Source organism: Lipophrys pholis, assembly GCF_963383615.2.
Source record: "Lipophrys pholis genome assembly, chromosome: 7".
Classification (NCBI taxonomy): domain Eukaryota; kingdom Metazoa; phylum Chordata; class Actinopteri; order Blenniiformes; family Blenniidae; genus Lipophrys; species Lipophrys pholis.
The window spans coordinates 26,736,074-26,761,015 of record NC_137638.1 but is presented as its reverse complement, the minus strand read 5'-3'; the positions used below and the strand labels follow the sequence as shown (position 1 = coordinate 26,761,015).

The 24,942-nt window shown below is 40.7% G+C and overlaps 1 protein-coding gene across 1 annotated transcript in view; it reads left to right on the top strand.

Moving 5' to 3' along the window:
• Positions 1-24,942, top strand: part of galnt9 (polypeptide N-acetylgalactosaminyltransferase 9) — a 112,653-nt gene that overhangs the window by 5,626 nt on the left and 82,085 nt on the right. The window contains exon 2 of the mRNA XM_080466796.1: positions 12,932-13,112. Coding sequence (XP_080322922.1) covers positions 12,932-13,112 — 181 coding nt within the window. The remainder of the gene's footprint in view (positions 1-12,931; positions 13,113-24,942) is intronic.

The window sequence follows — 24,942 nt, the reverse complement described above, 5'->3', positions numbered from 1 at the left end:
GCTGACACACGCCTCGTGCACAGACTGTATCTGAATGATACGTATCGCGGTCGCATGTTGTCTGTAATGGCGGCGGCTCGCAGGGGCGCCACACCTTGTGAAATGAAACATCTTCCAATAATGGTATGCAAATGAGGCGTTGGTTGATGGCACAGTTTCAGAAACAGATAAGTATCAGTGCAGCTCAGCCTTTAGGAATCATGATAATGAATTCAGCGGCTCACCTGACAATCAGGCGGCAGCCGCCGAAAAATAATGTCAATTTCAAATGGAGCGAGCATTCCTCTGATTTATACCGCCGGTTTAAAGTCATGCAGTGATTACATTACCAACATTTATTGGTGGGATCCACTCACAGCGGGGGATTTGATAAGCTGATGATGTGAATGAATTTTCAATAAGTCTTACACTTTGATTGTTTAGCCAGTTATTTTTTGGATGATTCTAACAAAGTCATGCACATTTGTTCCCGTGCCAATTACTTCACAATACACCACAATAATCGCAAAGGATTGTCAGATTTGGTAAAAGTACTCGTATTAAAGGTGCTTGTATAAAATGTGATCTTGTCATGTAAAACTACGGATTAAAATTCATGACTTGAGGGGCGATCTAAGAGTTGAGGTTCTGAAATGAGCTGAGTAAAAAAAGAAAAGGTATACATTTAAAAAAAATAAAAAATAAATACAAATTCAATTTGAAACTTATGTTTTGGAAAATAAATCCTCATAGATTTTTTTTGTTTGTTTAGAAGTCACATTCAATGTTGGGAGAAAAAATAAAAAGTCCAGAGAGAAATAAAGAACAGAATTTAAATAAAATAACTATAGGCTGCCTCTGAGTGTGACCGGAGGTGACTTTGTGCAGTGGGGAGTTTGCAGAATATATATTTTTCTGCTGACCCGTCACCAGACTGACACATTTCATCCAACAAAGAACAAGAGAACGGGAATTCTTTTAAATCTGACAGTTGCCACTGATCTGCGCACGCAAAAAGCCTCAGAGGTGGAAGATTTGTGTGGATTTTGCATATCTGTGCGTAAATGATTGAACAGCACCTTCAAGCTGTTAGAGCTACGACATTTCCATACTACAAATCTGTTCAAATGTACACAAATACAGACAAATAAGTTTGCTATTTACTCACCGTGGTTCAAGATTGAAGCACGGCACCTTACGTGACTTGATAGTAGAAGAAAACCAGATAGGGACCGCGGATCACTTTAGTGCACACGGCCTGTTTTACATGAAAACTGAGCCGTACGCATGTGTAAACAGTAACTTCTACACATGTGCGGGGCTTAAACCACGTGTGGTAGCAACTCGTGAAAAAGATGTCGTGCATAATCTGATCAACGACTGATGACAGTTCGTCTGCAAATATTTTTGTGACGCAGAAACAGCTGTTGGCCTCCTTAGATTTTTATAAATATTTGATGTATTCAGCATTAACAACATACACAACATACATGCTGATGTGTATTTGCTAGTTTCATATGCAGTATAACGAACAAGCATGAAGCTGAAGGCAAATATTTGCAGGAATATTGTATTAAAGTTTACACTTACAAGCAGTTGTAAGCTCATGTGAACTGTTGTGACAAATGGAAAATAAATGTCTAAGGGAAGCTCCAGTTGAGGGTTTTCTGTCTGGAATTTGCATGTGATCACTATTTGTGTGTGCACGTGGGTTTGTTCCAAGAACTCCAGTTTCCTCTCAAAGTCCAGGAACCTGCGATTCAGCTTGGTTGGAGCATCTAAATTATACCTGTCAAACACATTTTAGTTCAGAGGCCACATGCAGCCCAATTTGATGTTGAGTGGGCCGGACCGGTAAGATGGAGCAATAATAACCATTAAATTTAAACTTGAATGTTTTTCTTTGTTGTGGTGCAGAGTATACGTGATGCAAATGTCTATATTTTCTCCAAACCAAACAAATATTATGGAAAATGAGTAGAATGTGAACATAAAGCTCATTTTAATGAAACCTTTTGGTGCAAAATACAGTTAAATGTCCACCAACCTTTTCCTATAGCTGTTGCATTATGCGTGTTTTTACAAACTCACACTGGCAGCATGAATTTTGAGGCTCGTTTAATAGCAACAAGGTTGATAACTTTCATGGCAGCAGCACTGATATCTAAGTTCAGGGCTCAGTGTTGTTTCTTAAGGAATTTGTTAAAACATCTATATTGGCCTTTGAGATGTTTATATAATTGGCTTGGTGTATTGGCGGGCTGGATTGACGCCTCATTCGGGCTTGTTTTGACCCACGTGTCTTTATGTTAGACATCCCCGCTCTAAATAGGCTGTAAGTCTGCACAGTGTTGGGATGTAAAGAGTTAACTGGGATCGGCTCCAGTACCGTTCATCCCTGGGTTGGATAAAGCAGTATAAATGATGGATGGATGATAAAAAGTCAACCTAATGGCCTGTTGGTGCTCTATATTTGGTGAACTTGCACTCTCACGCAGGCTCTTGCGTGCCTTTAATGTTTTAAGAGGACAACATAGTATTGTTCGGTGGGAATCTGGAGATTTCGAGCTTCCAATTTTAAAATCTTCCTCCCATTTTGAGTAGCACAGCTCAGTTTACTGCAGCTTCACTCCCAGCTCTCAATATTTCATAGATTTGTTGGGGTTTTTTTTTTTGCGTTTGAAGGTTTTAAACCTCTCTAGAACAAATTATTTTCCCCCCATCTTGACGATATTGCTGAATCGCCTTCATCCCCACAGCATCAATATTTAGGGCTCTGCTGCATCACTTTGGACACACATAGACCCACTCTTGCTCTTAAATCATTCATTAAAAATGAGGTCGTCTTTGAATTTGAGTCTCTGTCTTATAAAGGGCAAATCAGACAGACCCTGAAGGTTACTGTATTATTCATCGCTGTTATGGATTTACTGTATTATGTCAGAGGGATTTGGACAAATGGATTGTGAGGAGCAAGCGCGGTGACAGACGCGTGCTCGGACACAATGAGATTGAAATTGGTGCCTGATGTTGCAGAGGAAACATTGAGCTGACAGTTTGGATGAGAATGAAGTCAGAGAGGAAGAAGCAGATGTTCAACTGTAATTGCAGCGTAGTGAAACGATGAAAGTGCAACGGCACTGTGAATAAAAGTAAATGAAAGAGTAAAGCGTGGGAAGTCAGGATTTTTTTTTTAATGTAATTTGAATGTTTAGGTCAAATGTTTTGGGTGTAATCAAAGGCAGGAGGAAACAATAAAGAAAGAAAAACTCCTCTCCTTTACATTCACAATGGAGTCGCTGCTAACAACAGTCTCCGTCCGGGACGTTTTCCCTCAACGCTCCAGTGTTATCCAACTTCCTCCACTTTAGTCTTCCTCCTGTTTTTTCCTCCGCTGATAGCTCCTTGTCCCAGTTTTAGCTTTCTCTTCTTTGAACGTCATCAGACCATCTCAGCCCCACTCTCCTTCATCCTAATCCCACATATGTTCCGAGGGTTTGAAGCCATTCCAGTATTCCCTCTCCCGAATTCTTGCATTGTTGCTGATAAACAACACTCTGCTGGGGGGGACAGAGTCGTAATGTTGGGGGAGAAATTTAGTTCTTTGCACCGTGGAGATGGCTGCAGAATCTTATCTTGATATCGATCAGCATTGGGCGCTGCCAATCACACAGCCGGTTGATTGAATTCTTGGATCCTCGTCCCACAAAACTCATGTTCCTCACAGGTGCAGTAATGTTTACAAGAGACAAAAACTGGCTTTTACATTGCTGTAAGATTTATTGCCCAGCAGTAATCTACTAAACACCTTTTTCCTCACATTTTCTGTGTAATTAGTTTGTTCGTTGTGCCACTAGGACCTGTTTGGAAGGAAGAAAGCTCGCAAGGTCACATAAAATAAAAAAACAATCAGATAAAAGAACAATGTGGTAAAGTGATTTAATTAAAAAAGCAAATGTAACTGTAAATGTAAAATATTTAGTTTCACAGGTTACAGCATGTCTACAAACATTGTAGAGACATCAACTGCAAAGACTTACTGCAGCTTCAAACTGTTCCACATGGATGAACGTTATTTACTGCTTGTGGGTCAAAATATATAACCAGCATTCGATTTAGGATCACATGTTGTGAGAGAATGATATGTGATGCGAGTGAATTCAAAGGCAGTTGGGAGAGTTTCACTCCGAATTTGTACATAAACTTTAAAGATTATAATGTGATGCTTATCCCTCGCTGCGAATTACACTTTGTACATCTACACATCTTCATCTCCGTCACCTTGAACTGTCTGTGGTGATGGGCTGAAGGGCGAACAGTCTTCACTGCCTACAGCCACGCAGGTTGTTCCCACCCGCTGTAGATCAGACCTTCGGCATCAAAGTGTCCCTCAGTTCTGCTTGAGCGGCCCTCAGGACGATGGCACTGAAAAATCCTGACTGAAATGAAAAACTACTGTATAAGATGCACGCCATAACGGCAAGTTATGATTGGATTAATTACATCTAGAATGATCACCTCACCGAAAATTTAGAAACATGTGGTTATGATCACCAGACAAAGAACAGGAAAGATCTTGAGACAAAGTAATGCAACAATAGTTTGTGTAAACTGTGTAAAAAATAAACAACAACAACAAAAATATTCTTTTTGAGCAAAATTCAAGTCTACTTGAATCGTGTCGTGTTCATTTTTCAAGCGGCCCCCTGGGAGAATTGGTTGCCCGCCGCTGCTGTAGATATCTTCCTTTTCTCGTTTGCAATTTTTGGGTGTGTGGTCCACCAGCAGCTCCATACGAAGTACAAATACATCATAGTTGAAGCTTCTTCCTATATTGTGGGAGCGTACAATTATCGGGTTTTCCAAAGGGAATTTTGCGTTTGCATGTGCAAGTGTCTTTATCCACATTGACTTGGTTGTAATACTACAGTATGCTGCGTTGGCCTCCTGTCAGTGCCATCCTTTTTTTTTTCTGGTCCAAGACATAACCGCCTCCTCGCTGTTTTTACACAAAGTGCCTCACTGGATCATAAAGTCATTTTCAACTCGTCTAGTCAGAGAGATTTTAATCCTCAGCGTTGTCTTAGTGTGACACTGCCCACAGACGAACACAATCCAATTCTGTCTTTCAAGATCTTGGTTTATATGAGTCTATTTTTGCTAGTTAGTCATCCATTTTAGGAAAGAAATGTTAGGGTGTTAAAAAAACAAAACAACAACAACAAAAAAACCCTGCTTTGAATCATTTATGAATATTCATGTTTTTTTCTTTTGTTATTCGTAAGTTGGTGCAAAATGAAGAAAACATGAAAGGCAAATCAAAGCGAGGAAGAGCAATTTTTTTTTTACACCTGAAGATACTTGCAGAGCTTTTTTTTTTTTCTAATTAAAAACTACATCAAAACCAGGACAATTAAAAGTAAATCCTCTCTGTAGCGTCGGTTCATTGCACTTGTGTTTACACGTCTGAAGACAGAACAAAAAAAAACAACCCGTTATGGTAAAATAGTCTCTCTGAAATAATTACACTTTTGTTGACGGATCAGACTCACAGGTTCCATCCCATAATAAAATTCCCCATCAGTCAAACCGAGGCACTCGAAAACAGGGAGAGGCAAAAATAACGCAGTGATGAGAAAACAAAGTTGGCAGCCGCTGTCCCGCTTCCAAGACTCACACAGAGACGGAGAGACCCTCCAGACTGGAGTCTCCGGCTCCAGAGGATATCTGTATTATTGTGTGACACGGGCGTCGATGCCAGATGGCTGGTCCGTGACGTGAACCCCACCCATGCTTGTCAAAATGCCACCGCACTGGCTGGTGCAGGGCACGCTAAATCCCTCTCACGGGAGAAGCCAGTTTGCAACCATTCAGCTCCAATTACAAATCTTCAGTAGCACCCGAGGATTTGAGGCCATCCAAATATGGTGATTACCCCGCGGTTCCTGAAGGGGTGAAGCTGAGAGCTGAGCTCTTCATTGGTATGCGCTGTTTACTTACTGTCTGTGTGTCCATCTGTTGATATGGAGAACAGACGCAGCGCGATTATTCTGCGGAGGCCACACTGGAGGCTTGGCTGGCATAACGATTCTCTGACATGATCCCTCAGTTTCTGGGAATTTTTAAATAGTCAAATAGCATTGAAGGCTGACGCGTGACATCATGCTCCCATAACAACGAACTCGGTAAAGTTTATCTATTGTGCAAAGTTACTGCTGAGTGAGAGTTCGTAATCTTTCCATGACCCAGATTTATAGTCTTTTTTTCCCCTTTTTTTAATGTCTTTTTTTCTCTCTCTGAGATTTCCTACAATAAAGAAAACTGACTCTTGAGGTATGATGGTATTTATCTTCATTCATATGTGTGGGAAGTCAATGACAAGTATGCCAAGAATCTCAATCACACAAGCCGTTGACTGGGAAGCTCGCCGAACAAATAAACGTCTTCATTGAGTTTATTGCAGCACATTCTATGTAGAACATAAAGGTTTTGTTTACTACGTCTCAAGACAACAATAATGCCCCTGTATCAGTTTCCTAATGGCTTACAGGACCCAGAAGGCAAGTTTGTCCATGCCACACCCCCAATGTTAAGTGTTTTGCTTTGCTTTCCTGCGTTTATAATATATATTTTCCATGATTGTATTCCCAACTCATCAAAGTGTTTCCCTGCTGTTCAAACGGTCCCTGGTGTCTCAGTGCTATTGTTCTTTATCGTGTCATTTCTTCAATGTTTCTCCAAAGTTTCCTGTTCAGTTTTCACACACGTTTATATCCAGAGCTACAATTTAGAGTCACTAATGTCTTTGCAGTTGTGGGAGGAGATGGGTGCTACTCTTTGAAGCATCTATATAGTTTGATAAAACCTTGATTCTATTCACAAAATGACTCATTAATACGTCTGTATGGATCACAACTCTGGCAGCCAAGATAGTGATCTATTGGTGGACTTTTGGGAAACCTGTCTGTTTATTTCTATCCAGCCACTCGGATCAGGATACCATGAATGAAAGCTTCCGATCACAATCACAAGTAGAAATTTTCCAAACATAATAGAATGAAGCAGCATCTTTTCAGTGTTTGACAGTTTGTTTGTGTGTGTATATAAGATAGTTGAGACTCACAAGGACAATATTCCCAGTTTCAGTCTTGGCTCAAGCTTGGCCTGTGTTGAGTTTGCATGTCGCCTGGGATTTGCTCCAGCAACCTGGGTTAAATCAATATCTAAAAGAATCAATATATTAGTTCATAAGATAGATGTACAGTACTCCATAGACATGTATTTTCAGCACAAACAAACTCGTTCTGGTGATGGTGAAACAGAGATAGGACTGGCACAGTGCTGCTGATTGTCTCCCAAGAGGACTTGGACTTACAAAATATCAAAAGTCAAACAGCCTCCCCGCCTCAGCCGGATCATTTTCTTACAGCCCCTCAGAGATCTGAACAAGCTTTTTTCATCATGGAAGATTTCGGTTTTGACACAGCACCCCCATTTTCCTCCTTCCCTTTTTGAAAATGTCACTGTCACAGCATCAAAGTGGCAGCTTGTTAAAAATCAGTCATGAGTCATTTTAATGAGAGCACAGGGGTATTTTAAGTCCATCACATTAAATCCTGTGCTGAATTTAGTTGTGTCAGACGAAAGAAGCGGAATGTGATCGGAGGAGACAAAGGACCCTTTTCTCATTCGTCACTGAAGCACACAGGCCGACAATCTGGCCTCACTTCAGGCGATCTTTGTGAGATAAAAGGACCTGCATGGGACCGGCACTGTTTGAACAACCCCTTCATGGTCCTGGTGGTGTTACATGCTGCTTCCATAATGATGCTATAATTAGCAATCAGTGGCTCAGTGTAACATCTGGTGGTTCAATGTCAGACTAAAGTTCACAAAAGAAATCTGCGAGACGAACCGGCTTCGGCTACCAGACAAAATGAATGTTGGGAAAACATGGTGCGATTGTGTGTTTGTCTGTATAAGGTGCACCCGGTCTGAGTCAGCAGGGATTGGCTGAAGCCCTCCAACAAGCCTGTGGGAGACGAAGCTGGTATTACTAGATGGCTGGATCCCAAAACTACGGGATGAAATTAACTTTAATGAGAAGGCAATATAGTTCTGCATAGGGAGCAAATTGCAAAGAGCGGGAGAGGGGATGGAAAAGGGCAATGCCTTCTCTCAGTGTGCCTTCTTACTTTTGATCTTTCTTTGGAAAAATGATAATGAAAATGGAATAAGTGGAGGATGAAAATGATATTCATTCTATAGGCTCCAATTGTAGAACTGATTGCAATGCAAATGTGATGAAGATGAAACGCACATGTAACAGATGCACTGGTTGTATGCCTTATGATATGTGAGACTTCCTGAAAACCAATGATTTGCACAGTCTGTCATGTGCTCCACCATCGTCTTTGGATCCCAACAGTTTTTATCTTTTAAACTGACTGCAGCTAATCCAATTCAACGGTGATTCGATTGCATCATGCAAACGTCACATTTTATTAGATTGGCCTCATCAAATTGAATTACAATCAGATCGAAGGATTCAGTGTAACTCTGTTTCTGGTCCAATCAGAGTCCACATAACCAGCACGTCAGATTATTTTCCACTGCTGGAGCTTTGTGTGCATCAGAATATCGCCAAGTGACATTTCACGCACATTAATGTGAGAAAAATTTAAATGACAAATTGGAACTGGTCCTCAACTTTGTCACTCAACAGGAAAAAGTATTTTGTACTTGTTTCTTCCAGATCAGACTCAGAACAGGGAAAACGTGTCTTCGGTCTTGCAGTTTCTAAAGAAACATGAAAAGAAAAAGAAAACAAATCCATCTTCGATACCAGTGGCCTTCCGAGTAAAGCTGGACGCAGTATCATGTGCACCTCCAACAAATGGCCAGTGTCGTGCTGCAAAGCATTATGGGATTCATCCACTGACATTTGCTGTGCGTATAAACCCAAACATCAATCTGAGTACTTGTGTATGTGATCTCATTCTCACTATTCAGTTCTAATCCCTCAATGAGAAATAATTCAATCAGATTGACAAAAAAGTGGCCACATAAACACAGATACTGAAACAAAAGGTCACATGAGAGAACAGAAACTAGTTTTCTAAAATACCTAAATGAGGCGGACAAACAGTCATTCAACTGGACAGGATTCAGGAAGGTGACGTAGCAGGAGCGAGAATGTGGAGTCAAGACACAGCTGGCAAAGACCAAGAAGTGTGGGCTCCATCCATCGTTCTATATTCTAGTTATCTTCTATACAGTTTCATCCAGCATTGGAGCCAATCCCAGCTAACCGAGGCCCTGTTTACACAACAACGCTGCTCGGAGCCTTTTCAAAAACGTCTCTGTGTAAATAGGGACAATTTTTCTGGCATGGTGCTGCTGTTCAATTGCAAAACGGGCGTAGTTTAAAGTTCTTCCGCCCATGTGTAAATGGGCGGACACTAAAAAACATGGCGGCCTCCAAGGTGTCATGACTTTCATGTTCTCCTGGGACTTGGTAGTTTTATAGTTGAGAGTAACAATCCATCTTCGTCAAACGTCTCTGTACTCTCCATTGTTAATGTTTATAGCGTATTGTTCTCTGCCTGTAAGCGTGTGTGGTTTCATTACAATAAAACAAACAAACAGCACCCACTAGTGGTAATACATGAAAACAATATCGTTGTTAGTGTTTCTGCTGTTTCCTTGTAGTTGGACATTGTTTTCAAAATGTAACCGTGTGAAAGCAACATTTTTCTGAAACAACAACACAAAAATGATCCATTTTCACATCGTGTGCACAAGGCCTGAGGGCAAAAGAGGCGAGAGCTGATCACCAATCACAGTGTGGAAAAGTCTTATTGATAAAAAAATTGTTCCGTTCTGGTCAGAATGGAAATAATGTAACCAAATGGCTGAATGGATTTCACTTATAGAGCACGTTTTCACTGTTTCAGCAGCTTCCAAGTGCTGCACACACACACACACTCACACCCACACACACGCATCAACTGGAGGTAATTCAGAGTTCAGTGTCTTCCCCAAGGACACTTCAGCTCCTGATCTCACTTTAGAGAGACGGGAGATCGAACAGTCAACCTTGGATGCAACCCACTACACCAACCGAGCCACTGCCGCCCAAGACAAATGAGTTTTTCTAGACAAAGTTCCTGCAACTAAAGTTTTTATTTCAAGTTTTTTAAGAATTTGAAAAGCAACTTGGAAAAAATAATTCATCCTGCATTGTTTAAATCCTCAGCTACATCACAAGCGAAACAAATCGAGCTGAGATCTCAGCTTTATTTGGAACCGTTCATATTTTATTGAAAGAATTATAGATTCATTTTATTTTACCAGACAAACCAGAAAGATCTCAGAAGAATCAAGCCAGTAAAACCATTAATAAATAAATAAAGATTCTGTCTTGTTTTGCATATCTTTTCATACTAGTGGTATCACTCTGAGAGAGAGCAGTTAATTAGTTTGCCATCTTTGTGATCTCAACTTAAAGGGAAATCCACTTAAAGAAGTTGCTCCATATAAAGCGAGTCAGAGTTCTCGTGCAATACGGGGAAGAAGAAAGATCCTTCTGAAGATTAGAAACCGAGGGGTCGTGCAATGTTTTGCAAGAGGCATGAAAACCACAGAAATCGAGAGAAGAGGGGAGAAATTAAAGAAGCTGTGAAGAGATTTGTCAGGGATTCAATATACAGACAAATTTGGTCAAATTAATACTATTAAAAGGGCAGGTCTGAGAGGGGCTTTGCTGAAAGGCTTGTGAAGCTGCTGCCACTGCCTTCGCTTGTTTCCAGTAACCCCTCAATGCCAGCGGTGCGTTAAGCTGCGTTTTCAGCCAAAGAAAAGTCAACTATAGACTTTGCACTCGGCCCAGACGTGCATGAGGACTCATGTGGATCCCAGGTTCCTTCAAGTTCTCAAAAGCTGTAGAAACTAAGCAGAGATGGAAATGCACGATTTGGCTTGATCTAATGTGGGAAATGTTGACATTAATGCAGATCATGTGACACCGCTTGCTGCACAGACAGTCTTCAGTTCTTTGTTGCAAACAGGATAAAAGTAGAAATAACATCTGCTCATATCAACCAAAGTGGGGTTTTTTGACCGACTGTCAGCAGAGGAGCCCCGCAATAAAGTACTTTGTTATGGTACTCAAGTCGATATCTGCACTGAAACGTTAGTCTTTACTTATCTGGCTGTTTTACTTTTATTCCCTACATTCATTGTCAACCTCTTCATCCCGTCAAAAGCTTGTAATATTACCTCGTTTTAACCTCGGTGAGAACAATTCAAAGCAGCTGACAGTAACAGTTAAATCAATAATTGACTTCCTGTTACCATTTCAAAACAAAAATGTCTTTTTCAAAGATTTACATTTTAAAAAATAATTCATGATGTCCTGCCAGGTTATTTAACTGTTATTTCTTTTGGTTTTGTTGAAACCAATTTAGTTTCTGACAACGCTATGACACAAGCTGAATCGTGATCTGGGTCATTACTTGTGAATAAGCTGGTGTGTCCAGACTGACAAACATATTATTACAATAATTATGGTTTTAATGTGTGCGTGTGCATTTAGGAGTATGTATATATGACCATTCTCCACCAGAAATAACACCAGAAAAGGGTTCAAAACACTTTCAAAGGCATTGTGAATTTGTCCCAAAAAAATGGTTTAAAACTGTTGTTATTACTGTAAATACATTTTAGAATGTATACTTCAACTTGAGTAAATATTTCTGTCGAATCTGGCTCAAAAACAGACGCAAAATCACACTAATGAATTCACTTCCTATCGAGTGAATATCCAAAGATTCGAAAGTTTTATTGAATTATTTAACTTTCACCCGTGTCTGTTTTTCTTCCTCAGTAAACAATATGAACACTTTTGATTAGTCTGTGTGTTCATGACGTTTTCAGTTTGCTTTCAGCACAATGATTCCAACCACTGATTTGGGGTTGTTTAAAAAGTACGAATAATTAGCTTTCAATATCTTTAGATTCTGTATCCAGTTTATAGTGAAAATGCTGATGGGAAAATTAAATTTAATTACTCAGACTGCTGCTGAAAAACAGTAGCATCTGCACATTAAATCAAAACACAGCAAATCATAAAAAACAGGTCTTCTGAAAAAGTTCACTCATCACGGTTATAATCTTGCCAATTACATTTGTTGTTGTTTTTTAGTTATACGACAGTAAATCAGGTGTACATTTTCCCTTTTAATGTCTCTTTCCCCCCAATAAGACTCCTATTTTAGTTGTTTTTTTTCTCAATGTATCAGCAGAAAGTGATTAACATCTTAATTTCTGTTTTCACTTCACATCATCACAGCATTATGTGGTCATACAATGGTGTCGCATGGAGAATGTGTTCACAACCCAGGTATAATTAGAACCTCAATCCCTCACTGTGTGGATTTCACACAGTTTTTCTCTCTCAGACTCGATTCCCTGCAGGCAGTTTCAGTCCTGCTTCTCTGTATGTGACTTACAGCTGTGCACTGTAAATTCTCTATTGTGGTGTCGGCTCTTCCACTGCTGTGTCTCTCGGCCTCTGCTATGCTCGGCTCATCTCTGTGACGTCTGCGTCCGTGTGGGTGTTTTGCAGCTTTTTTATTGACAGACAGTGTAATGATGCCCTGTGGATGAGCCCCGTTGAGCCTCCGAGCTGCCGTACACCGGTCTTATCACACTGCCAGGGAATGTCAATCAGCTGTCCCTCCACATGGCCCCGCTTCTCACCTGTCTCTTCCTGTTCACTGTGTGTGTGTGTGTGTGTGTGTGTGTGTGTGTGTGTGTGTGTGTGTGTGTGTGTGTGTGTGTGTGTGTGTGTGTGTGTGTGTGTGTGTGTGTGTGTGTGTGTGTGTGTGTGTGTGTGTGTGGTCGTTTACATCTATATAATCATCTTCCCTGTGTCTCATTCTCTTGGCAGGCTTGGCGAAGCCCATGGGGCTGGTGGAGGGACCTGGGGGTCTTGGCCAGGGGGGAGCTGCTGCCACTCTGGGAGAGGACAGCCACGATGCCGAGGGGAAGTATGAAGAGTACGGCTACAACGCTCAGCTCAGTGATCGCATCTCCCTGGACAGGACCATCCCTGACTACAGGCCCAAAAAGTATGTCCGCATCCTGCTTCTTTTCATTTCCTGTCAGATACTTTCTCACTGCAGCTCCAACTCTACTCCTGTTTCCCCCCCACTGTCATTTTTTCCGTATTGTTGGGAAGACTTGTAACTTTAAGGTTTGCCAATTTAATCCCTGATGTGGTTGATCGGTTCTATTTTTTTGAAGGCACACAATGTACTGCAGCTTTTTTTTTCTTTTGTCCTTTTCATCAAGCGGACCGTATCTCCCCCCTTTCTCCTTTTCCTCTTTGTGAATCCTCAGGACATGCATTGTGCCCAAACAGAAGCAGAGTTAAGTGCACAGTGTGTCAAAACTATTGACCTGGTTGGCTATATTGTGCTGTTTAAGATGGCTGGCATTTAAAAAAGCTTGTGAGTGCAGATCAGAGCAAAAGTGCTTGGCATACCATTGCTTTATGTATTTTAATGCCGTTAGTAAAGTCACAAAAATGTGAAAGTCGTTGCTCTGCTTGTCAGTGTAAGGTGTGCGTTGGGACCGGTCTTTTGAGATGGAAGCGGCAGAGATGCGCTTTTCATTTTAATTCTAATTCAAGTTGATGCATATCAACAGGAATTCTCCCTCTGACACACAGATGTGACTGGCATATGAACTGTAAGGAATGTCACATGGATCAGAAGCCGCCTCATACTGGTTCCCATATTGAGGGGGAAAAAATGCAAATGTCAGCCCTGTAAAATTAATGGCTGCCAGTGGGTGAAATTTCTCCACATGTGGAGGTTTATGACATTAATTTTGCGCTGGCTGCCTCTCGGTGTCCCATCGGCACGTGGCGTGTAGTAAACTCGCTTCAAAATTTACATTTCATGACTCACAGGGCCGTGGGCTCCGGCAGTGTGGCCGCAATTGTTCTGTGATGAAAAATAATTTCAATAAGTATACATTTCTGCCATGTGTAGCGCTGTGCAGTGATTTCCATTATCATTACCAGCAGGTACGACTCCAGCATTATCACTGGATGATGATTGTTTGTGACACCTTTGATGTTCAACAGGGCGTCGGCGGTTCTTACAGAGGCTTACAAATCGTGCTTATGTGTAAGATATGTTAATGTGTCGACTTTCCCCCGAAACTGTTGCTCCTCCACTCTCCCTCGTCAGGAAAACATCCCGGAGGGTTGTCTTCACCCAGCATGAAGATAGTGAGCCAGCTGTAATGCTGCCGTGCATTGGCCACTGGTTGGTCTCAGCTGACCGTGAAAAGAAATATTAGGATCATTTTCTGGGCTCAGTTGAGGTTTATATGGCTTTACACAACATTATTAGAGGAGAAATTATCCATGTCTGCAGTTTATGTTGATTCTTTTCTGCTAATAGTCTCTGTGTTCTATATGGATTTTTTCATATACGAGTACAACTTCTCTTCACAACATAAAACCTATTTATTTAGTCAGTTGCAGTACTCCAGATTACAGGAAAGATTATTGAATAATCAGCGAATTTTAAACGAAATTAAACGTGGAAAGCATCTTGTTGGACCGTGGGAAGAAACTGAAGTCGCCAGATAAATCCACAGGCAGAACATGCAGAACTGCAGAACTGCGCCACATAAAATGTCCCCCATGCCTGGAGTTCAACCGGGAAACCTTTTTTTTAAGTGTTTGATGGCTCACCTCACTGTGTGACGCTGATTTGCAGTCGTTCCACATGATTTAAGAAATAATTTCCTCACATTTACAAATGATTAGGGACAGTCTAGATCTGTAGATGTTTTCGTTTTGTTTTTGTTTTTTTCAGCGTGGCTTTCAAGCCTTATTTCTCCCCCTGTTGCTTTAAATCATTACATTTTGAATTAACTACATCTGAATCACACTGACACGGCCATGACTTGTCAAAGCTAATTAAATCCGAGGGAGAAGAGAAATGTTAAGAGTTTGACGATGTCCTCACAGCAATCCTCTGAACAGACCTGACAAGTCCGCAGATGTAACAAAGAGTGACGTCTGCTGACGCTTTCCCTTGTCTCCGTTTGGCATGCGACTTAAATGCTATAATGCTCCCCTGAGAATCTCACTCCTCTCGTCGTGTTTGGCATTTCTCATCTTTCTCATTTGTCTTATTGTCTAACCCCACTTAATCCCTCCTCCTCTCCTCTGTTAGCACAGTCGAGGCAGTTTGGCCACGAGGTATCTCGGGGCTTCTTCCATAGGGAGTCGCACAAAAGCAAATTACTTCAGACATGCTTAATCCCAGCGTGAAAGGACACGGACAAGATGACGACGATATTTGAACTGAAGAACTTAAGTTTTGTTCTTTATTTTTTTTCTGAAAGACACCCAGTGGATGCCCAGCAAGCATGCTTAATGATTCTTTTGGTTCTAAATTGTATATTTAGAAACTCAACTTACAATTGTGGCACAAAGAGAGCTGCAGGAGACGGGTTGGGTGGTGGAGGGGAAATCAGGGCTGCCACTGGCATTTATATCACACAGTGTCAGAGAACAATGGCGACAGACAGAGCCACTAAGAAGAAATCTGACGGCCGAGAGAGGTTTCTGGGGGGCTTTAGTGGGGATAACAATTCATTTTATCCATGCTGCTTTGTTCCCAGCTCTTTTTCATGACCAGAAAAAAAAAAGAGAGAGAGAGAGGCGAGAGTGGAAACGGGGAGGCGGAGGGTGAGTAAAAGGGAGCGTGCTAATTAATAAAGTCAGCGCAGAGTGCTTTTGGAATTGGAGGGTTTTAGGACATTTCGTTTTTTTAATCAACTAATTCAAAAAAAAGAACTCTAGACAGAAAAAAAAAAAAGGAAGACGATGTTGTTTAAAATAGTTTTCCGCAGATCTGATGGGTTATAGGTTGTTTCTTCTTTATTTTTTCATGCATCCTGGCTTGGCTCGTCTTCATTCACTTTGCGTTGCTACAAAACATCAACTCCTGCTTGATCCTATGGGTCTGGACAATAATTCATCATTTTTCTATTTTCGAGGTTCAGAAAGGATATTTATCTATTTTTCCATGTAAACTTATATCTATTCCCATGGCTTTCACAAAATACAAGATAAATCCTCAGTCTGTGACAGCTATTCAATACATACTATATGATAAGGACTGAACACATTTCTGGTAAAGCTCAGTGGAAATCAATACAGGGGAAGAGGGAACTTTTTTTTTTTTTTCCGTGTTTATGTCACCAAAACAGCACTTTGAAGAACAAGAGAAACATGAAAGCATTGCTCTTAACAATCCCAAATGTTCAGAGAAAAAAAAACACCACAGTGATATGTTTACAACCAACACAATGAGGTAACTACCTCCTTTGTTGTGACGCTGAGGATGCATTCAGTCCCTTCTGGGTTTATAATTTCCGCTCGGTTTCTGAAGTTTTGATGTTTTAAGACTAGCAGTCTTGATAAAAACATCATCCGGCATCACCTGGCATTACGCAAGCTGACATGACCAGACATGACAGGACACCACAGAACACGACATGAGAAGACATGACCAGACTCAACATGATGAACCAGACACGGAATGATGAGATAACATAATCAGATGTAATACGACATGGACCGACATGAAAGTACATAACCTTATAATACATGACTGGTTGTGACATGACAGAAGCAGGTGCCACATGACATGATGAGATATGATACGACATGATGAGATGCTATGTGACATGACAAGAGGACACATGACAATGAAATGAACTCGCCTAACATCACATATAATGAACAGAAATGACATGTAATAACCACATACCGCTTGACATGGCATGGCATGACATGACATGACATGACATGACATGACATGACATGACATTACTAAATCCCTCACAACATGACATTAAAGTACCATATTTTGCAAGATATGTATTTTTGGAGGGTGAATTTCTCTCTCATATCGAAGACATTTCTTCAGGCCATCACTGCCCCCATGTAGGTCCTTCCTTCATTACAATCACAATAGTTCCTAATACTTTCAACACTTTATTGACATCCATGAGAGGGAAACGTCTCGCAATCCTGTTTCAAAAATGTTATACAAGACATCTGAATTCTGTCCAATTTGTTCTTCGGCGTTGTTATTCCTAACAGAGAGTCTGAGGTGCAGTTTAGTAATGCTCACTCACAACCTGTCAGTTCTTGAAGTTTTAAGCTCTCAGTGAAACCGGAGGAGATGAATTAACACATTAAGCTGTGAAATCTGGCATGATTCGCACTTTGTGACGATGTTTCGATTTGCCGTAGCAAGTCAGCATGAGAATGAACAAAATCTTTCAAATGGTGACACCACATGACTACGTTAACAAGTCACGCTGTCTGAGCAGCAACTTAAGCATTTAACCAAACCTGAAAGAGTTTTACATTTCCAATCAAGATCAAGATCTGTGAATATAGATTGTGAAGACACATTTGATCGATGATCATTCATTCATGATAATACTTAGGAGGTTTTAAGAATTTGCATTCCATTAATGCCATTGTAGTCATGCCATTGTAAATTGCTGATGAAGAGAAGAAAAAAAAAGAGAAAAAAAAAGTGTGCACACAAACACAAACACAAACACAAACATAAACACAAACACAAACACGATTACAACTGAAGGACAACAAAGTGTTGTTTTGAGTCAGGAATAAACAAACTGAGCTACAAGTGTGAAGGCACCCACTGTGCCTCAAGCAAACTACTCACTCCTCTATAAGTAACACATAACTGTGATTAAAGACAATTATTAGAATCTATTCTTCATATAGTGTCCCTCCAAGTCCTTTGAGTGAAACGTATGTGGACTGTGCATGGCTGCCGTCGATCGTGTTTGTTTACTGGCCACAATTAAATTTGGCATCATCTATAACTATGTCTGAATGGCATGCTTAAGGATTTTTAAAAGCTTGTGTCCACGTTGGTTTTTTGTAATTCCGCATGACATTGATGCAATTTTGTTTAAAAGAAAAAAGGAGAAAAAAAGTGCGAAATGTAAAAATGACGAGACACCTGTTTAATGATTCATTTGGAGCATTTTCAGAATTGAAGCCAAATCATCAGGATATTCAATTGAATATTTAATATATATATATATATATATATCTGACTTAAAAGTGGCACTGTACCAGCTCTCCTTCTGAAATTCTGAGATTCTCTCGTATGATGAGCATAACGAAGAAACATACGAAACGTGACTATGTGTGCTTTTTGGTTTGAAGACGGTCTTCATTCTTCAACTCAATTTGTCTGAGTGTTTCATCCTGCCACCTCTGGTTAGAGCAGCCGGCAGAGCAGCTCATGAGTCAACCGGCGGCCAAAAGCAGCTTCCTTCTTATAATCTGGGCGAGACGAGACAAGGTTTGATGGCCGAAGTAACCTTCAGAGTTAACCCTTTAGTGTTTTTCACTCTTAATTATCATGGCTTGGATAAAAAGCTGAGCTGATTGTAGATGAGTCACGCATACTAGACTTGCCAATACCACATGCTGAGAACAGCTCCACATCGTGACACTCACACCTCTACACTTGTCATCCAGAGTTTAATTGTGGTCTCATTCCACCAGACTTATTTTACAGGTGTGTCCAAATGTTTTGCTGCAGAAGTGGATGAGCTGGGTCATTATTTATTGTTTTCTTAGAAACTATAGTACCTGCTGATTCCAGGTCATTTTGGAAGCTCTCCTCTTACTCCTGTATCACAAAACTTGTGAGTCAGAGACAGTTTCTAGATAAACTATGGTCTTTCCGCTCTCTGACTGTGGCCACAACGCTTGTCAACGTAACATTTAGAAGTCCAGAACTCATTCTGGAGCCGGCACGATCAGGATGTTTCTCATCAATCAAGTTGTAAAGGTCTTGAGAGAGCCGTTTGCTTCAACCCATCATGTTTCTTCTGTGACAACTTAAAAATGAGACACCTGTTTACACAAATTTCTTTCTAATTACTGATATATTTTAGTAACTGTCTTGGCTTTCTGTCTGTTCTTTTTCGTCGACAGTTTTTTTCCCCCTGTGTCATTTCACACATTACACAGAATCTGTGGCGTGATTCGTTTTCATGTGCAAAATGAATCAATGTGGTGAAAATCCTATATGAATGACAACTTTCCAAAATGTATTTACTGAGGAAAATGATGATATCTTCAACACTCTTATGATCAAGTGGGGCTACGTGGAAGAAGGTTTAGGCTTTATGACTGAAAAGTACAAAAATAAAAAAAGCAAAAAAGATGAAGGCAAAGACTTTGACAGATAATCCACAACCCTCCTGGGACGTATTTCTGTGGGCAGATAACCAAAGGGCAGCTCTTTGAGAATGAGCATCAGTTTGTTTTTGACAAACTAGTGTGTTTATGTTCATAGTTTGAAATGATTTTATGATGATTAGTAGTGGAGTTCTCAAACGCTCCATTTTGGCAGCTTTCCTGTTGAATACTAACATTTTGGGGGATTCATTTGCAAAATATACACAAAGTTGAGTTCTATGTCAAAGCTGAGAAAACTATCCTTTATACCACTCAAACTTGTTTTTACAACAAATAGACTAATAGCATTCTGCCCTGAAAAGGAGAACAAATTGAAAATGTGTCCTCTTACAAATATTTGTGCATCTGCATTGATTATAGATTGTTTTTTTTTACTCCCTCCGAGATTGAACTTATGTTAAGAAAGCGAAAAGCTCGAAGCTGAGCTTGTTTATTTTCAAAGGAACTAAATACTGTTGAGAGGAAGAAAAAAAAACAGCTTTTCTGAATGTGCTGGATTATGGGGACATAATTTACATGAACGCTGCTTCATTAGCTCTTCACAGTTTTACTAATTCTGCCTTCAGGACCCCCCGCTGTGATCTTTATGCTCTGCTCTTGTGGCCTTCACTAAGGATCAGGAAACAACCGAATTGGCTGGCATTTATTTACAAGGCCGTACCGGACAAAGTACCCCATTATCTGTGCCGCGTCGCGCTTCCAGTCAGGAGCGAGTACAACTCCCACTCACCCCGTTCTCTTCAGATTCCCCCAAATCCCCTCTGCTCTGGTTTTTAACTTCCATCGTCCTTGAACTGTCAAACTTGACTAAACTCAAAACTCCGTCACCAAAATGTTTAAGAGAAAAGCATATTTGTTTGTTTGTTTTTACATTTCTGCTCGCTCTTTTGTTTTATATCAGTGTGTCTCTTTATCAGGTCTCCCTTGAAAAAGAATTTTTTTTTATCTCGAGGAACTTCCCGGTGAAATTGAGTTTAGAAGAAAAAAGAAACCCATAAAGAAAAGTACATCCTACCCATCATAAAGACAAGGTAAAGGGAGTGATCAAATTTAAAGATTACAAAGCATTTCACAGAGAAATGTGCTACTTAAAGCACATTTAAGCTTAGGCTGCACAAAAGAATTAGTCAAAAAAAATAAAAAAGATTGATCATTTTACTTATATCCAACTACTAATCTTTATGAGAGCTGTAATCTTCCAAGTGCTTGACTGCGATGCAATCAAAGAGTTTCTGCAGCCGTCAGCCAACAGGTGAAAGAAGCTTCTGGATGGATGCAGGAGACATTAAGAGGATGCCAAAAACTATGCAAATGTTTTTTTTTTGGTTTGTTTGTTTTTCACTAAAACAGAGCGTCTGGTCTTGTTGAATGAAAATTTTATTCTGTGAGCATTTGTATTAACTTGTCGTAAAATTAGAATTCTTTGCTTAAAGATTATAAGTGTCTGTTTAGGAAACAGTGTTGTCAAAATAAAAAAGATTTAAACGGGATCAATACACATTTAAAATATGAGCACATTGTAGCATATCGGTTGTTAAACTCATTTCAGTTAGAAATATCTCAACTACCAATGTTGTCATTTTTTCAATGTTTTAATAAGACAAGTACCTTGTAAAAAGTCTGATTTATTCAACTTTCTTTTTTTTTCTCAAAACCTCATTTGAAGTACAATTGGTAATACCACCTACTTCGGTTGCACACATTTCACAACCTTTTAGTGGATTTCCATCTTCCAATCTTACAAATCACAGTGTAATACCAACCCCAGGCTATATGACTGACACATCTCACCTACATTGGAGTTCTAGACTAACTTCATGATAAAAAAAAAAAAGAGGAGTTGTAAGGTGAGTGTGGAGAATTGCTCACTTTCTGTCGGCTTAGTCTCCTGCAGAGTTCAGCCTTGTGTGGCGTGAGAGATGGCTACATAGAGCTGCCTCCTAATTCAGATTCTTTAATTATATCCTGCGGGCAAAAGGTGACTGCAGCAAAGCAGAAGTGAGGTTAAATGAAGGATTCGAGCTGTTTAATGGGCTTTTAATTGAACGGGAGTCATTGAGCTGAGAGGACTTTGATGACTACAGGGAAGCAAAGTCCGTCGTCTCGACAAAATCCACACCTCCTCACACCTTTTTTCTTTGTAAAAGCTGCTTGTCTGCGGCAAAACCAATTCATGATAATTACTGCCATTTACACAAAAAAAAAAAGAAAAAAACTGTAATCCCCATTCAGTGTCTCCTTGCCGGTATTATTCCCTTTTCTGCCCTTCACTTCTCTAAGTCACATTCTTAACACAGATACCTCGGGACTTAAGTGGGCTCCACATTGTGGTGGACTGTGTGCCTGCCATTCACTGTCCTTGGGAGGCTTAGGCGCGATAACAACTTATCGGGCTGTGGTGGGAAAAACAATAAAGGCAGACATGCTGGGGAGATTACCCATGCCCACGAAAACAAACAGAAAGATTCTCGGTGTAACTCCGTGTCACTCATAAATGGAAAAATGCAATTTGAAGGCAACAAACCTGCTTTTCACCCTTCAGTTATCCTCCTCCAAGAGGATTTTTATTCAATTACTCCTAATCTAACCTCTATCTCCGGCGTCACTTTGCTAAAGATTTGATTTCTGTTTTGTCAAAATAGCTGTTGAAACCCAGAACTACAATGAAGCACAGCACATGCTCCGCTTCCCCGTGGACCCTCATCTTGTGTTTGTCAGCCTGTGGGAGGGTAATAACCAGAGGGGGAGGCTGAGGAAACAGGCTTACCTCATTTCCTAAGCGTCTGATACTGCAGAATGGGATCATAAGGTCTCTGCGGTGCAGGAGCTCCTGCTGCAAATTGTTGCTCTTTCCAGTGCCGGAGTTTATCTTCTGAACGAGGGTGGGCGGTGGGCAAAGGGGGTGGTAGAGAAATGACAAGGCAAACGATTATCTTTCAGTGAGGCTCGCAAGCAGATCGCAAAGTTTCTATGGTGTTGCCGGCGTGGTGCAGGTGATGAGAGGTTAATGTGAAATTTCACAGCAAATAAGAGCGGCCAGCGGGGAGAAAGTCAGACGGGGTGGCCGTGGCTGCGGGCCGCCGGAGGAGGAGAAAGGGGGAGGTGCGATAGGAATACATCTTAATCTGGCGCTCTGTTTCTGTCAAAGCCGGTTCCGGGTCAAATTATGAGAGCTGGCCAGTGAGCTCAGTCCCATTACTAACAGATGAGTCGATCGCTCATCCTGTTAGGACTTTACAAGGCTTCCCCGTGACTCCAGACAGGTACAAATTTAAGGGTGAACGATGCCCTAAATTGGATCCAGTAACTAGGGCATTGGAACTACAATATCACTTTACGATTTCGACACTGAAATCCGCCATCACACTACATCTCAACTAGAATCTGCCCGGCCCTCCGCGAGGTGATTAGTCTGGTAATATACAGTATATCCAACACCGCCTCCTCTCCACCAGTCATATATGACTGAGCAGAAGTGAAATATTCATATCTTTATTCTGTGCACTTGCCACGTCATGGCTGTGTTTCCGCAAAGAAGAGCGAAAGAAAAAAGAAAAGAAAAAAAAAGCCCCCCTCAAACCCGCTGCCAGATTTGTCATTGTATTTATAGACCTGGCAAGGTTGATTGAGAGAGGCAATAGAGAAAGCTGTGAGAGGGAACAAAGGAGTTGCTGAGGGAGAGCATAAATGCACAGGGAAGGACTGCAATGATACAGTGGAGGGGTTATCAATCAGAACACTTGTGCATTTACTCTCGCGAATAAAGCAGGAGAGCAGGGCTTAAAGTATAGATCGACGTACCCAGCGTGCTCCATCATAAACACTCTCTGTGGTTTAGTTTTCCTTTTATTAGCTCTGCTGTCAAATGCATGTGGGCTGAGGTAATGGAAGTGATTGATAACAATGCATGGAATTAAGCTTCCCCCTGTCAAGAAAAGCAAAATGTCAGCCAGAAAGGAGCATTTGCATTCCTCTACATGCTCTGCTGTCAAAAGACTTTTTTTTTTTTTTAGCTCACGGACAAAAAAATAACAAACAACAAACCAAGGTGTGGAAATCTAGACCAATAAAGGCACTTTATTAGAGAGCTAAGCTACTAAAGATATCACATTTTAAGTACAATTTTCCAATCCCATAAGATGTAATTTGATTACAGTTAAGAGGAATTTTCATGTAGCCAAAGACAGTGAATGTAATCATGAACGTCTTTTGTATTTACTCTGCTATATTGGCCTAAAAAGTGATTATGGGCTTGTGTCTCCAAGAGGCAAAAACAAAAGAAGAGTCAACTATTGTGTGTTAAATTCGATTAGCTGTAGTTTGTGTATTGTTTTTATTTATTTGGGGATATTAGCTAGAAGGAAAGCCATCTTGAGCGCAACATACTCAACTCACTTACTTATATCGCACATTTTCACCACTTCAGTGGCTTCAAAAGGTTTTACAGTGTTCTTTATATTCATCTACTCGCGCACCAGTGATGGCCGTTGTACATTACAAATACACACAGATAGCGAGTTAATAGCGTTTATGCTCATTGTGCTGCATTTTTCCTTTGTTGAGAATCTGCATATTATTGTTTTGCCGCCGCCCTTTTGGCAGCTTATAGCAGCAAACAAGACACGATTAGAAAACAGTGTCACGGCGTCTGTGGTTGCACAAATTTGACATTGGCCATCGATGAACCTCAGTCTCACTTTCCAACAGGAGAACACAGATTCAAAGCCACAATCAAGAATGTCATCCTTTGTTTAGTTGCTATCCGAGCCAGCCGACATCTGACGACTTCGCTGCTTGTAAAGTTGGAGTTCATTGCAAGGACACGATGCCTTTTCCCAGTGATATGAAAAATACTGAATTATGGAAGTGTATATTCTGAGAGACGAGGGGGGAAAAACAACATCTCAAATGGCAAAGGATTATGTTTCAGTGGGAGTTGATGTGATCAGTGTGTCCTAGCCTGTTTTTGGAGTTTGAGACAGATGTGCAAGTCAAATGTATAAAATGGAGCCCCAAAGGAAAGTGGAGGTAATCCTTTCAGAAAAGCCTCCTACTCGTAGCTTTATTTTGATATGCAATCATTTACTATGTAACGTCACTGGCAAATAAGATGCCATCTGTTGTGTCATTCTGCATAATTGCCAGTTGCTCCTTTGGCGCATTGTGGAAAGGTGAGAAACTCTCATAACACATGCCTGCAGTGTGCACGCACACACACACACACACACACACACACACACACACACATGAACATTACTTATGAGGCCCGCTTATTAACAGAATACTTACACATCTAATTGTTCAGCCTGATTTACCTCAATCGTAACAGTTTTTCTCAATCAGTATATAAAACCTACTGGAGGCCACTTTCGTTTTCACAAGATAAACTTCTACGACAGTCTTCTCACATTTCAGAGCCGATAAAAAGAGTCAAGCTCGAACACAAACTCACTGTCGTACAAGATTATTTGTGAGGCCCACACACTGACATTACGTAATCCTTAACCTTAACCTATAACCGGAACCCCAACTTCACCTGAGACACAAATCTACATCATAACCTATAAAGATATACACAACGTGGGTTTCTATTATGGGCGAGAGCT